Source organism: Rattus norvegicus, chromosome 13, assembly GCF_036323735.1.
Source record: "Rattus norvegicus strain BN/NHsdMcwi chromosome 13, GRCr8, whole genome shotgun sequence".
Classification (NCBI taxonomy): Eukaryota; Metazoa; Chordata; class Mammalia; order Rodentia; family Muridae; genus Rattus; species Rattus norvegicus.
In genome coordinates this window covers 71,766,708-71,782,728 of record NC_086031.1, presented here as the reverse complement: position 1 = coordinate 71,782,728, position 16,021 = coordinate 71,766,708, and the positions used below count along the sequence as shown (strand labels likewise).

The following is a 16,021-nucleotide window of genomic DNA, read 5'->3' as shown; positions in this document are numbered from 1 at the left end:
TGCCACTCCCTGGGCCAAGCATATGCAAACCATCACAGTGTGTCTGTGCTTCCAAATGGCTGGCTGAGGTTCTCAGCATTCCCAGGCCTAAGGCCTTTTGACTTTGGAATCTGATGAGAGCCTTTGGTCTCAGGGGCAACAGCAGACAGACCCAAAGCTTGCCAGCATACGAGTCCTGGCATTGTGACCTCAGCTGTTCCGCACACAAAGAGGTGATCAGCCTACCCATGCCCAAGCCTGTAAGTTATATAGGACGGTGGCCTGGTCACAGGGGGCTGTTGTAGGGAGGTTGGGAAGTTGAAGAACATCTGGCCCTTCCATCATGTCAGCCAAGAGGAAAACTAACCTGGTAAAGGAAGAGTATTGTTGGGCACGGTGGGGCCTCTGTGTGCTCTTACCGAATGTAGGCAGGACAGAGAGGCCACTGGAAGTAATCCTGTGAGCCTTCCAACTTTCTTTCTTTCTTTGTTCAGGGCACAAAGCAGCCTCTTGCCTGGAATGGTTCCTAGCCTTGGGGTGGGAAAGAAAGAGGCCCACACTGTTCCCATGTAAGACCCAAGCTCTCCACCACTGCACACAGTCCAAGTCCCCGCCAAGGCCTGTGTCTAACTGGTGGACCGAAGACTCAAAATAACCTTGATAGATTATTAGGCCCACTTCATAGAGGAGAAAATGGAGGCCCTGGCACTCAGTAAGATGCCCACATTGGTATTAAAAGAGGGGACAGCTGAGATTAGAACACAGGACACACTCTTGAAACAACCTTCTGGGGCTTTCCTGAAAGCGGTTCAAAAGGACTTTCTCTAGCTGCTGGATAGGCACATGCATGCTCATTAGAAACATAACAAGCCCAGGTTCAGTGGCCATGAGACAGCATGCTGGGACTGTGTGAGCCTGTCCTCAAGGGCAGATCACAGAGCTGATTACTGGGGGGGTCTTCCCCTAATCCTGAGATGTGGCCAACTATGGCCTCCTCTCTCTGCAGAAAAAGAGCTACAAGGCCGTTTGCATGGAACTGAAGCCAGAGCTGACACAAGTAAGCTGGTTTGAAGTTACGCTAGCAGCCAGGCCTGAGATCCATGGGGAGGTCACTGGAGACAGGGTCAGCTTCTATTCTTGGTGACCAAAGCCTGCCTATCCTACGTGCTGGGGCACATAAAAGAGATAAGTTCCTTGTCTTCATAATTCTTCACCCCGGCAACCAATCAGACTCACAAATGACTTAGAATGTCAGCTGCGTTGCCTTTGACCCTGAGAATGAATATTAGGAGACAGGGGAAGGCTTCCCCTGAAACAAGTACATGAGGACATGCTGGCAAAGCAGAGTCTGAGAAAGGACCTAGATAGAGGGAAGCAGCAGCCTGAGGAGGGAAGAAGCTTGGCTGTGCAGGAGAGCAGGACAGGCAGGAGGAGTTGGGGCCCCGCTGAGGCAAAGGAGGAGTGGACCACACTGAACCCGTCGAGGACAGAAAAGGGTGGAGGAGACATCTGCATAGCCAGGACCACCAGCTTTTGTGTCCTGTCTCCAGGGAGGCACAGGATTCAGGGTGGTCTCCCTAGCCTCCATAATCCCACCCACATGTGTCCAGGGCTTCTGTGTTTCTGTTTCGATCCACAGATATATGATGTCAAAGGACTTAAACAAGAAGGGCTATGCATCAGAAAAGGGATGACACAGGAGCTGAAGGTCAGTGCTTGGGCCTGGTGGCTTGGGGACAGATCAGCATGGTGAAGGGGTGGCCAGCCAGCTAACGTCTGAGTGTTGGTCCCTGCTGGCACCTGCAGCCTGGAGACTTCATTCATTCAGGTGTTACTTTTTAATACTGTTAGTTTGAAGCTATTTGAATTACCTAGAGCTGGCAAAGAATGGCATAGTGGATTCTAGTACACATTTCGCCCAGCTCCCCCCAGTGCTGTCAGTTTATCAATCACTCTATGTTGCAGTAAAAATAAAAAACAGCGGAACAGGCTCATACCCTGGCGGTCACTAGTTCTGGCTCCAATGGGTCACTGGAACTAACGCTAATGTATCTCAGATTAGTATCTCTTCCAGCGGCTCTCTGCTAACCACGAACTCTCTGGTTCCAGCTACCCAGTAAAATCATGGTTCTAGAAGTCTAGCCTATCGTGGCTTCCTGCCACAGACTCTACCCACGCTCTCTGCAACCGCCCCCTGGTAGTGAAAGCAGAAACTCCCAGTAAAATCAAGACCCAACAGACTGTAACCCAACAATCAGATTTACATGTTAAATTCTCAATCCACACAATACATTCACTGCCAGTTAATAAAGATATAAACTGTCCACCCAGACAAGATAAAAATGACTTAGTCCACCTGGACCTGGATCATCCTACTCTGTCGTCTCCATTTTGATTCCTCCGCTTCTCCTCCCCCTTCCTAGACTTTTTCCCCACCTACTCTTCCTTCTCGGCCAAAGATAGGCTTCGCCTTATCCTGGACCCACCTTGCTACATAAAGACATCATCCTACAACTTTATTTTCTGTTTCTGTTTTCCTTTCTACACACACATATGTACACAGAAACACACACACACACACACACACACACACAGAGAGAGAGAGAGAGAGAGAGAGAGAGAGAGAGAGAGAGAGAACCCTCCATGCTTTTAATTCAACCAACCTATGATTAAAAATATTTGGTAAACATTACATATATTGTTCCATCACTTTCCAAACAAGACAACATAACAATCATTTGCTCCACACTCACTTGCATTGTGTATTTAAGTGCTCCAGGAATGATTTAAAATGTATGGTGGGGGATGCTCAGGATGTGGGGGGTGCCAGCATTGGCAGATTTGGATATCTGCAGGAGTCCTAAAGCCAGTTCCTCTCAGATGCCCGGGAACTGCTGTGGGAACTTCCCCTTCTGGATAATGATGGGTGGGTATCTAACTGTATCTATCTCCCTTTCCTGGGCTCTTCCCTTGGCCCTCATCATGGAGAGTCCTGAAACCAATCCTCCACGGATACCCAGAATTAATGGCACTGTATATTTTCTGAACCATTTGAGAGTTAAGTTTACCTACACTTTTAATGTTTACTTTCTAAAGTCAAGCATGTTCTCTAACACATTTTCCTGTGTAATTATCCAAATTAACTCATTAACAAAGCATTTATTTTGGTGTTACTGGCTGTCTCATTACTTTAACAACAAAATCAACTGCCCTGGGCTCTAATCCCTCTCATGTCTATAGTCTACCTATAGTCTCTCTCTCTCTCTCTCTCTCTCTCTCTCTCTCTCTCTCTCTCTCTCTCTCTCTCCTCTCTCGTGTGTATGCATACACACATGCATGTTTTATCAGTGTAAAGTTTCAAGTTTCAAGTAGTTATAAACCTCCAGATGTTGGTATTGGGAATGGAACACAGATCCTCTGATAGAGCAGCAAACATTCTTAACTGCTAAGACATCTCCAGCCCATTGTTTCTCTTTAGTGTGAATTACCCTTTCAGAGATAACTTCCTGGAAACTGACAGTTTGGAGGATTTATTTTACTGAGGGGCCCTTTCTATTTTTTTGTACAAATAACTTTTATTCTCCTGATGTAATTATGCTCACTGCCTCTGTCTGCTAACCTAGGCCTAGTCCTGGATCAAACTCCTCTCCAAGTTGACTGACTCAATCTGGCTTCTCTCTCTTGGCCTCTCCTGAATTGCTCTGCTTGGCCTCAAACAAACTCTGGCAATCAGTTCTGACCTTCTGGCTCCTTCTCGCTCTGGCCCATTCTGTCTTCACCTGTGTCTAACTTGTTCTCTCTTCAGCCCATCTTTCTATCACTGTCCCTATAAAACTGCCTCCCTTTCCTCTCTCTCCTGCTGAGAATTGGGCAGATCCTATTCTGTCATATCTTTCTCTGATTCATCACTTTGTCTGCCACTCAACTATCACTGTCAAACATGGGTGCTTCCTTCTACAAACAAACTTTGCCTTCATTGTTTGGGATTCAAGGTTCATCTGTATTCCATCCAGAGGGATTAAAGGTGTGTGCTAAGGGCTGAGGTACACAACTAGAAACGGGTATTTTCAGTAAATAGCACAGTCTCCAGATCAAATATCCTGCAACAATCTGTCTGCTATTTCTAGGTTTAGGCTGTGTGTTTTAGACAAGCCTTTTCAGTGTCTCCTCTGCAGGACTTCCACAGTCCTTTCCCTTCCTCTATTTCGTAGTGCCCCAAGGACCTTCCCTTGTCGACTTCGCTGTGTGTGTCTCACATTTATTTCCCCAGAATGGACTCAGGGAGGTGAGAGAAGAGCTCACAGAAAAAATTGAAGAGATAAAACAGGTAACAGCATAAGGCTTTGGCCAGAGAAGAGAAGCTTTAAAGGAAATAGAATTTGCTAGCTCTGAATAGAAAGGCAAGGAGGACTTCCGTGGAAAAGCAGAAAACCTAACTGGCACCTGGCACCCATACTGTTTCAACCCTCGTCAGAGTAGAACGTTCTTTCTTCTTCCATGCCTAAGCCCACTTTTGAATCAGTTGAGGACTCCCCACTAGTGTGTGAAGGTTGGTGGCAATGTAACTTCAGCAATGAGAGTGAAGAGGAGCTGACTAGGAATCTGGAGACGGTCACAGATTAACCATCTTCCTTACACATCTTATCCCTATGATACAATCACCAGCAGCTTACTGAGGGAACAGGGCATAAGCTAGAAGGTGTGATTCAAGCTGTAGTCTGAGCTCCACAGGGAAACCCTGTCAAAGCTGACCATAACAATGGCTTCGTAGAGCCTGTAGCCCCAGCCTGTCACAGACTTCTTGGAAAGAAAGTGGATGATATAGCCTATTGTTCATCTCTTCCCAGTATCCAGCTGCTGTCCTTTACTTAAGATGCCCAGAAGGTCCTCTGACTGACTTCAGTAACACACTTGGTGCCTTGTTAAATCATGCTTTTCTTCCTCACTAGATAAAGAATTTAATGGACAAAGATTTCGATAAACTTCATGAGTTTGTGGAAATTATGAAGGTAAGCTTTCACTGTATGCCTGCCGTGGGTCACCTGGGAAATGATGGGAGAGAGGCCAGGCCCCTGCCCTTGAGGTATCTGTAACCCACTAGATAGAACTGGATGTTAAGTTACAGGCTGTCTGTTAATTAGGGGTTTAGAAGTAGGAGTAATGAGTGAACGTGGGGGTTAGGAGAGAAGTCCTTAGGGAAAATGTGAGCCTTAAGGCTCGATGATTATGTTGGGAACTTAATATGAGTGTAACAAAGGCCCACAATGACTTGCAATAAGAGCCCTAGGTGTGAACGTTCAGATAGGGCCTGACCCCCTCGCCGCACCCCCATAGAACCTTGGGAATCCCTGATTGGAGCAATGGCTCGAGTGTTTTCAAGACTTCTAAGGGACACTGGGCTTACCAGATAATTGAAATTCATGCTAAACCTACAGTCTACAGATCAGAGTGGTCAGTGATAAGCAGAGAAATGAATGTGCACCCATAATTCTAGGGTGGCTTCTTCCCATCTTAAGATGGATATCCTAAGAATCCCCTAAGAGCATATTAAAAACATCCATTCTCCCAAACTCTATGCTGAACAAAAACTTCTCCGAGGTGGAGTTAAGTGCCCACAAATGATTTTAAAATGTATATATGTGTTTCCATATGTGTATACATATGTGTGTCTGGAGATGTACAGATACATAGTAAGATAGTCTTTGTAGCCCATGCTGGCTTCCAACTTTTGATTACTCCTGCCTTACCCTGAGTTCTGGGATTGCAGGCCCACCTCCCACACTTGGCTTCTTCGCACAGGATCTGAATGTGTGCTCTCAGATGCAAACCAGGTCCTAAACTTGAGCACATTCATCAACCTGCACATTAAAATGAGGTCAGAGAGTCCTGTCTTACTGCCAATGCTCCGCCCCCTTAAACCCAGGCTCTCCTCATAACAAACAAATCAGGATCTTTGAGGTTGAGGTCCCAGCAGCAAGAACTTAAATTTCTTCAAGACTGAGAACTGTATATCCATAAAGTTTTAAATATGATAGAGATGAATTTCTTTTGGTGGTATATGGGATTGAATCCTGGGATCTCCCCAAGGTAGGCAGTCATTGGACCACTGGGCTGGATCCAGCTCTGTGATAAAAGGTGGTTCTCAAATGCCAGTGAGAAGGAAAGGGATTATGTGATGACAGAAATACATTGCTTGACTCTGTGAGGAGAAACCAATCCACTTGCAATGTATCTGAACTGGCCTATAAAGTAAATTTAAAAATAAAAACCAGCAAGAAAGAGTTATAAATCTAATGGGTAAAATGACAAAATATTGACTTATTTGCCTCTATAAACATTTTTTAAAGAATTAGGGTGGAAAAATAACATACGGAATTCAAAAACAATTTGAGGAAATAGATTCCCATAAATGTGGTAAGGGACAAACGGTTTTTAATCTATAAAGTATAGATTTCATACAAAACAACGGGAAATAAATGAGAAAGGGGGCCTGAACGGACAAGCCGGTGAGAACACATAAAGATACATAGCACAGGAGCAGCTTTGCTCCCACACTATCAGCTCTGCGCACCTAAATGTCACGTAGCTGGGGCTGGAGGGAGAGCTGAGGGGGTCAACCCACTGCTCTTGCAGTACATCTCAGTTTGGTTCCCAGCACCCACACTGGGTGTCTCACAACTGCCCATAACTCCAGAACCAGGAGGATTTGATAATGTCTGCCCCTGGGAGGCCCCTGGCCAAATACACATACCCCCACACACACAAACACACATACCCCCACACACAAACACACATACCCCACACACACAAACACACATACCCCACACACACAAACACACATACCCCCACACACAAACACACATACCCACACACACACAAACACACATACCCACACACAAACATACATACCCACACACACATACACACATACTCCCCCCACACACACACAAACACACATACCCCCACACAAACATACATACCCCACACACACAAACACACATACCGCTCCACACACAAACACACATACCCCACACACACAAACACACATACCCCACACACACAAACACACATACCCCCCCACACACAAACACACATACCCCCCCACACACAAACACACGTACTCACACACACACAAACACACATACCCACACACACACACAAACACACATACCCACACACACACACATACCCCCACACACACAAACACACATACCCCCACACACACAAACACACATACCCCCACACACACAAACACACATACCCCCACACACACAAACACATATACCCCACACACACAAACACACATACCCCCACACACACAAACACACATACCCATCCACAGACAAACACACATACCCACACACACAAACACACATACCCCACACACACAAACACACATACCCCACACACACAAACACACATACCCATCCACAGACAAACACACATACCCACACACACAAACACACATACCCCACACACACAAACACACATACCCCACACACACACAAACACACATACACATACACAGCAGCTAAAAAAAACCTAAGTAATCTGTCACACTCAAGCAATGTGTGGATCTATGGCAATAAACCTTGATAAGAATACCAATTTATTGAAAATTGGAATGTTAAAAAACAGGCACCACTGATTCAATTCTGTTTCTCAGTATTTACCCCATGAGAATATTAAAAACCGTCAGCATAAGTATGTAGAAACCATTCATTTCAGAATTATTGATAGCAGCAAGCAGGTGCAACCACACTTTCCAGCAATGGAGGAGCAGTTCAATTATGGTTTCTCCATACGTTACTAGTAGGATCTGTTAAAGGCAAAACTTATAAAGAAAGCTTAACACGACATATGAGTAAGGCAAATTGGCTAACCTCAACTAGGTGAAAATCTAAGTAAACAGGAAAAAGATTGGGAAGAAACGTGCCACAAAGGGCACATGTCATCTTGAGGGGAGGCGAGAAGGTGCATTTTTTTTAAATATTCTGTTTCATCCAGTGTTTTTGCACAGGGCTTGTGCTATTTCTATATTAACATGCAAACACCATTAGCATTTTATCAGTGGTCACTCTGGATATGGAAAAGCACAAAGAAAGCTATTTCAGGCAGGGAACAGCTTGGGCACAGCAGGGGGGTGGCTGTGTCTCCCAGTCTGTGGGAAAACCAGCCACGGTAGGGTCATCTGGGGGAAACTGAAAAAAATAAGACCCTGTGAACAATGACGGGCTTTTAGAAACAGCTGGCATGCTGGGACTTACCTTAGGAGATTCCTAAGGAGCACACGGGGAACAGCTGCTGGCAAGGTGGCCTGGGAGGTGTGAGCAGGTGGGGAACCTCCCCAGCATGGGGAGGCATGGAGAAGGGGGCACAGGGGAAAGGGGAGAAGTCAAAGGAGACAGCTGTGATACAGGGGGCATGGAGAAGGGGGCACAGGGGAAAGGGGAGAAGTCAAAGGAGACGTGGTGGTTCTTGGTGACAGATTCGGGAGAGTGAAGTCTTAAGGGTGTCCATGGTGACACCAGGGTTTCCAGCAGGATGGACTAAGGCTGTGAAGAAAAGGACAGTTACAGCGGGGATGTGGGCTGACTTAGGAGGAGAGGTTGGGTGAGACTAGGAGTAAAGGGTGCTGGAGTGTGCTCAGCCTGAGGGGCGTGTTTGACCTGAAGGAGATTTTAATGCTATTCCCACATATATTACAAATGCTCACACATCTGTCCTCAGAACCCCCCACCCCCACCCCCACACCGGGGTGTGAGTGCTTTGTCAGCTTCCTAGGTCAGATCAAACTGGTTCAGAGTCTTTCTACATTAGAATCACTTTCACTTGGAGTAAATTATTTTTTATTCATATTTTATGACAGCCAATCCACACCCAGTTCTGTTAATGTTATAATGAATACTGTCAGTTACAGCTTCTACACCCTTAGGGTTTCCTCATGTCTACTACTATTTCTATCCTGCTTTTCCCACGTCAGATTCTGTAGATTATTTTTAACTTTCTTAGTTCTCAGTGAATAATAAATGAGCTGTGTTGTTCTAACTACTGTCTTCTACTTCGTTTTTATGATTTATTTTTATTATTTTAAATTAGTGTGTGTGCATGTGAGTCTGTGTGTGTGTATGTGTGTGTGTATGTGTGTGTATGTGTGTGTGTATGTGTGTGTATGTGTGTGTATGTGTGTATGTGTGCATGTGTGTGTATGTGTGCGTATGTGTGCGTATGTGTGTATGTGTGTGTATGTGTGTGTATGTGTGTGTATGTGTGTATGTGTGTGTATGTGTGTATGTGTATGTGTGTGTATGTGTGTGTATGTGTGCATGTGTATGTGTGTGTATGTGTGTGTATGTGTGTATGTGTGTGTATGTTTGTGTATGTATGTTTGTGTATGTGTGTATGTATGTGTGTGTATGTGTGTATGTGTGTGTATGTGTGTATGTGTGTGTATGTGTGTATATGTGTGTGTATGTGTGTATGTGTGTATATGTGTGTGTATGTGTGTGTATGTGTGTATGTGTGTATGTGTGTGTATGTGTGTGTATGTGTATGTGTGTGTATGTGTGTGCGTATGTGTGTGCGTATGTGTGTGTATGTGCATGTATGTGTGTATGTGTGTGCGTATGTGTGTGCGTATGTGTGTGTGTGTGCATGTATGTGTGTATGTGTGTATGTGTGTATGTGTGTGTGTATGTGTGTGTATGTGTGTGTGTATGTGCATGTATGTGTGTATGTGTGTATGTGTGTATGTGTGTGTGTATGTGTGTGTATGTGTGTGTATGTTTGTGTATGTATGTTTGTATATGTGTGTGTATGTGTGTATGTGTGTGTATGTGTGTGTATGTGTGTGTATGTGTATGTGTGTGTATGTGTGTGTATGTGTGCGTATGTGTGCGTATGTGTGCGTGTGTGTGCGTGTGTGTGCGTGTATGTGTGTATGTGTGTATATGGGTGTATGTGTGCGTATGTATGTGTGTGTATGTGTGTGTATGTGTGTGTATGTGTGTGTATGTGTGTGTGCATGTGTGCGTATGTGTGCGTATGTGTGCATATGTGTGTATGTGTGTGTATGTGTGCGTATGTATGTGTGTGTATGTGTGTATGTGTGTGTATGTGTGTGTATATGTGTGTGTATGTGTGTGTATGTGTGTGTGCATGTGTGCGTATGTGTGTATGTGTGTGTATGTGTGTGTATGTGTGTGTGTATGTGTGTGTGTATGTGTGTGTATGTTTGTGTATGTGTGTATGTGTGTGTGTGTGTGTGTGTGTGTGTGTGTGTGTGTTGGTGAGGAAGGGCAAATACACAAGGTGTCCGGAAGTATAAACTTGCATCTTCTGCAGAATGCTTGCTCTCTTAGTCACCGAGCTGCCTATTCAATGCTAGCTTGGTTTTGCTCGTTTCATTTTTTGACCTTTCTACTACAACTGTGTTGTTTAAAGAGGGGTTGGGGGTGTCAAACACTGAAGTCAATGAGTCTTTGAGATCACGACATGTTTTCTTAGCTTCACTGTCTCAGAGGCATCAACTCAAAGCTCATCCCCTGATGAGGCAGAACACCCCCTGGCCTCTCGCTGGCCTAGAGGCCTTGGTCAGTCTGGTATGCCTCCGCCTGTGCTGTGGTCTCCTCATGGAATGGGGGTGGAAGGTGACTGTCAGGGGCATGCTCTATTCACCACCTCAGCCAAGTCTAGAGAGGATTCTTAGAAGTATGAGGCAGAAGTGGTTTGGAGGGAGGAGGGATCTCCGAGCTCGTCAGGAGAGGGATTCTAGCCTTGGGTTCTCTCTTGAAGGAAATGCAGCAGGATATGGATGAAAAGATGGATGTTTTAATTAATATTCAGCAGAACAACAAGCTGTAAGTGTCCCCCTCGTCCCTAAAGACCCCTCCCTTCACTTTGCTCAGTGCACAGGGGTCTCAGAAAGTGCACTCCTCAAGGAACTATCTTGGCTCTACCATTACAATGGCTAGAGGTCAAGATCTTCCATGTACATGTGTACTGGTAGAAACAGTCTCCCCAAATCTCTGCCCCCTCCCGACCCACCAGTCCCTTTCAAAACCAACCAAAGGAGCAGCAGAAATTCAGGAAGAGAGGAAAGATGGGCAAAAACTCCCAGGTCATCATCATGGAAGAATCCGATGAAGTATCATTGGCTAGTGAGAAGATGGTGGTCCTACCAAAAACAACGAATAACCCAATGGATCCCCTTCATGCATGCGTAAGTGACTCCCTACCCACTCTCAGCACTGGCTCTGGAGCCCCGGGCTGCTCCTGCCCTGGCTTCCCAAGAACTCTTGCCTCACCGGTGCTATTGCCCCTTGGATGCATCCTTTAGTCTAGAAACCTTCTGCAGTGGCCTCGCCTTCTAGGCTGTGGTGAGTCTTAAGCCACGATTGTGCAGTCAACCCTTGGAAGTTCCCGCTCCCGGGTTCTGCTCAGTTACTCTGTCCTTTCCTATAGCAAATCCTGATGAGGTGCCCAGCAGGCTGGCCAACTTGAACCAAGAAAAAATGATCTTTCTTGTGCCGTTTCTGTCCTCTGCAGGAGAAATGTTTGTTGTGTGCCCTAAAGACCACCTGCAATCAGGGGTAGGTAGATCCATACAAGACGTGCCTTCTCTCAGTCGGGTGTCTTGTTATCCCCAAGGGAGTGTGCTTCAACCTCCTTTTGCAGCAACCCCCATCTATGGTTGTACAGGGAACAGGGACTGTAAGTGGATTCTGCCACCCAGCGTAACCACCCAGGCATAGAGGATGTGGCACCAGGAGAGAGGATTTGGGTGGCCAAGCCTAAGGTTGCTGTCCACAAGCTTGCCTGGTGGGGAGGGTATGCCTTTAGCAGCAGCCTCAGCCTGGCCCCAGGTCCCCCGCATTTCTTCTTCCCAGCAGGAGACCTTCACACCATGCCTGGGCGCCTTTTTCACCCTTGTCATCTGGAGCTGCTTTCTGATTTATCTCTATTTTACCCTTGACGAGATGGAGTATGTCATTCCAACCTAGCCTAACCACGGAGCCCACCGGCAGCTCTGGTTCATCATCTCCTGACTCTTATGAGCTGCACAACAGGGTTTCTGCCCTCTTAAACACCCTCCCACCCCCCACCCCTGCCCAGGCTTCCACCTGGAGATTAAAGACTTTTGTTTAAAAGAAAAGGACGGTGGCCAGTTTGAGTACCAGCCCAACATTTGGGTGCCTGGTGGATTCCTTTCTTGTTCTAAATCGGCATATTTCAAACCCCAACTCCTCTTCCCCTCCCCGTTGGCTAGTGGGACATCTCAGTCTTGCCCCTCTCTCCACTCCCCTGGGATCTAAAGAGTCCCAGGTCACAGCCCCAAGGCAACCCCAAAATAAAGAGCATCAGCCTGTGTAGACTCAGACACCCACCTGCTGCCCTGCCTACTGATCCCCCACAACCTCCGATCCTGCAGTGTTTCCTGGATGTCACGGCTAACAAAGGCAACCTCTGAGCCTCAAGTCTGACAGGACTGTGCTGCTCCCTTCTGAGGTGTGATCACTGAGCAGTTTGGTGCTCTTCTTGGGTTCTGGTGAGGTTTGCCTGCTTTCCCTCTGATGGCTTTCTCTGCTTCTCTCCCTCCCTCCTTCCCTCCCTCCCTTCCTTCTTCCCTCTCTCCCTCTATTCCAAAAAAGCAATGTCCTTTCAAAGACCTTCATAAATTGGAGATGGACTTCATAATGCTTTCTGGGATCACTTGGGAGAGCGAAGTAGGTGGATTTTTATGAGTTCAAGGCCAACCTGGCCCACAGAGTGTTTTCTAGGCCAGCCAGAGCTACACTGTGAGGCCCTGCCTCAAACAAACAAAACAAGTCGTGCCCACCTTGAGTCCCTAAGTAAGGAAAGATAAAACTGGTCACTAGCTTAGAATGAGAAAGTGGTAATTCAGTGCTTATCCCATGGCGGGTCCCACTCTTTGGCTTCGGTTTGAGAGGTCTCTGTGTCGACTGCACACCAACCCTTCCGTCTTTCTCCTTTGCTGGATGCTCCCCCTTGTAGACAGTTTGCTAATCCTCCAGTTTTGTACTGACAGAGGAGTAACGCCAGCGCATCTGGTGCCTAGGGTACACATTTTAAAACAAAACCAAAACACAATGTGGGCCTTGTTATTTCAAGGAGTTTGTGGTCTGAAAGGAGCTACGGTGAACACAGGCCACATGCTATACATTATAGAGAAGCTTTAGTAAATAAAGCACGGCAACCAAACAGGAGACCGTAGAGCTAGCCTGGTCCTTGTTCCTGCTCTTCACCATTAACATCACCCGGAAAAACTTACAGCGGCAAGAAATGAGTGTTGCTTTGCTAGGAACAAAGTGTCATCGGTGTTGCCGTAAAAATTAAAAAGGAACGTTTTCTATCAGTTCCCAAGAGCCAGATCCGCTCGCTCCGGCTTCTACTCTGCCACGAGGTCCGAAGCCGCCCTCTCGGGCAGTCCCCTAGGCGGTAGTTACCATGCCTGGCGCACACAAACACACACGCAGACACACAGACACACAGACACACAGACACACCTCCTCCTGCGGGCCCTTGCACGTTTTCACCCCTTGCAAGCAACAGAACCAGATCTGCACGCTCCAACTGCCTCTCAGCCATTTCTTTCACCACACCGTCCTCTTTAGCCCAGTAAATCAAAGTTCCAGAAATTTGTAATTTAGCAATTAGATTTACATGTTAAATTCTCAATCCACAATTCATCCACACAATAAGTTTACTGCCAATTGATAAAGATATAAATTGCCCACCTAGACAAGATAAAATCGATCTAGTTCACCTAAATCTGAACCATCCTCCTCCACTGACTCCATTTTTTTTTTTTTTTTTTTGGAGCTGGGGACCGAACCCAGGGCCTTGCGCTTGCTAGGCAAGTGCTCTACCACTGAGCAAAATCCCCAACCCCCACACTGACTCTGTCTTGATTCCTCTCCCTCCTCCTCTTCCACCCTCCTTCTCCTCCTCCCTCCTTCCTGGACGTTTTCCCCGCCTACCCTTCCTTCTCATCCAATGATAGGCTTTGCCTTATCCTGGATCTGCCTTGCTGCATAATGACATCATCCTACACATCAGGACTTTGGTTACTGCAGGAAGGAAGCTTTGGGGGAGAATCCACCCTTGTCTTTCCCAGACATAATGGCTGCCTCCGTTTCTTAACCGGTGCCTGCCTCCCCTCCTCCAAGCCAGCTATAGCTGGTTGGGTCTGTCTCAAGTTGTTTGATGCTAACACCTCACTTCCCTTTGGGTTTCATTAAAGACCCTCATGATCACATTGGGCCCACGCAGATAATCCAGAATGTTCTCATTGTACTCGGTGTTTAGCAGTCTCAGTTCCTCACAGCCGCCTAATGGTACAGAACAGTAGAACATGTGTGATTTAGGAGGGCGCACACTGCCTACCATTGTGACATTTCCGGTCTTAATCCCTGCCGGAAGCCCAAACCCAATGGTGCACTGTTCTTTAGGATGGTGGTTTTAAAAGAGGCCCACACGCTCCATCACTATCCTTTCACTAAAGGAACCTAACCACCCCCCCACCCCCCACCCGGTAGTATAGATGTAGTCACTAACCAATAGGATGAGGCAGGGATGTTGCAGGCTACTCTGGAGATCCGACCGTTTCCTTCCTTCCTTCCTTCCTTCCTTCCTTCCTTCCATCTTGCTGCCCTCAGAAGCCAGTTGCCATGCCTTGAGGACACTGAAGCTGTCCGATGGCAAGGGACTAAGGCCCTCTGCCAAGAGCCCCGTAACAGACCTTGTGAGAAGCAGGTCACGAACTGAGAATGTAGCTCAGCTGACTGTGTAACATGCAGAAAGGGCTTGGGTCCTCCATATAGCATAGAGCTGGCCCCATGCACCCGAGAATCTCTCCGGTCTCTCTTACAGGAGCACTCCATTCACACGGGCTCTGACTTTTAGGCAGTGTATTGCTATTACACAGTTATTGGGGGACTAATCAGTTCCAAAGACTTTGCCTGCACATTTTAGGGGCCGGTAAACATCTAAACGATAACACCTCTCTACTTCTGCACTGTGGACAACCTCTAGGCTCTAATCCACAACCCTTCACTGTTTCCCACAGACTTGCTTCTCTTCCTTCTTGGGAGACTGAGGGCTGAACCCCGAGGCCCCAGAACAAACACACCTCTCCCTGTATGAGTATGTGGTATTTGCTCATCATCGCCTTCCAAAGGTCCAAAGTTAAAATTCAAATTAACACTGAAAGAAATCAGACTAGTTCTAAAGTCTATATTAACTAATGGTAGAAAAGAAAACTGTCCTGGAACAAAAGAGAAAGCCCCCATGATCCTACAATACACCCCCCAAGTCCTGTTTTTCATTAATAAAATAAACAACCTTTCCCCTCCGAATTAATGTCTGTACTCACAAGTGGATTAATTAAAAAATGCTCCCCTCTGCTTCCTAACATTCATTTGCTAGCTTATTCTTCCTAGGATGGCTGCGATGGGAATATAAAACTGAGAGGAAAACAATGTTAACTTTACTAGAAAGAAGAACAAACTTGAACCGTGATCTCAAATCGCAGTCTCTGGCAGGTGACCCCAAGCCTCGGATTCAAGCCCTCACCCATCCCCCAGGCCCTATCCACCTGTCTCTCCTGAACCTCCCTGTCCTGTCACACGCCACACAGGGATAAATTGTCCCACCTGTGTCCCCCAAATCTCTTCTTGGCTCAAAGTCCCAACAGGGGTCCTTGTCCTCTCTCAGCTTTCTGACAGCCAGAGCACAGATGGATCCCTAGGCACACCAGTCCGTGGTCCCCAGCAGGGTTTCCTTTAGCCCATCTGTTTACCTGTCTACTCGGTGCCCTGGATGAGACATCCAGGAGACCTGGAGTGTTATGGAGTGCTGAGTCCCCCTGAGCAGCTGGGCCCAGCACTCCTGTCCAGAGCCCTTGGGTTATTCTGAGGATTCCTGAGAAGGTAGATAAAGAACAAAGCCCAACACGAGCTTGTAAGGGAGAGATCCTTCCTCTGAATCACCCCATATAGAGAACAGAACCCAAAGTGAGCTT

The 16,021-nt window shown here is 46.7% G+C and overlaps 1 protein-coding gene across 21 annotated transcripts; it reads left to right on the top strand.

Annotated features, from left to right (window-relative positions):
- The first annotated feature begins 6 nt into the window (after window positions 1-6).
- Window positions 7-12,133, top strand: Tex35 (testis expressed 35). 21 transcript variants are annotated; one of them, XM_008769694.4, is made up of 9 exons: window positions 7-239; window positions 986-1,036; window positions 1,619-1,687; window positions 4,250-4,306; window positions 4,929-4,988; window positions 10,774-10,838; window positions 11,029-11,200; window positions 11,527-11,570; window positions 11,868-12,133. In XM_008769694.4, exons 1-9 carry the CDS (start codon window positions 114-116, stop codon window positions 11,929-11,931), a joined length of 708 nt encoding a protein of 235 aa, XP_008767916.1. In that variant the 5' UTR covers window positions 7-113; the 3' UTR covers window positions 11,932-12,133. The 21 variants fall into 21 exon arrangements, with proteins under 21 accessions (XP_008767916.1, XP_063128771.1, XP_063128772.1 ...); XM_006250092.5 differs by having other exon boundaries at window positions 29-239; window positions 11,871-12,133; XM_017598991.2 differs by having other exon boundaries at window positions 227-349; window positions 11,871-12,133.
- Window positions 12,134-16,021: the final 3,888 nt, after the last annotated feature.

Excerpts from the sequence above, each read along its gene's own strand:
- Tex35 (XM_008769693.4), top strand. The coding sequence starts at position 114 with ATGAGAGCCTTTGGTCTCAGGGGCAACAGCAGACAGACCCAAAGCTTG. Across the intron at positions 1,688-4,249 it reads GGATGACACAGGAGCTGAAG|AATGGACTCAGGGAGGTGAG; the intron begins GTCAGTGCTTGG and ends TTATTTCCCCAG. Across the intron at positions 11,201-11,867 it reads TGGATCCCCTTCATGCATGC|CAGGAGACCTTCACACCATG; the intron begins GTAAGTGACTCC and ends TCTTCTTCCCAG.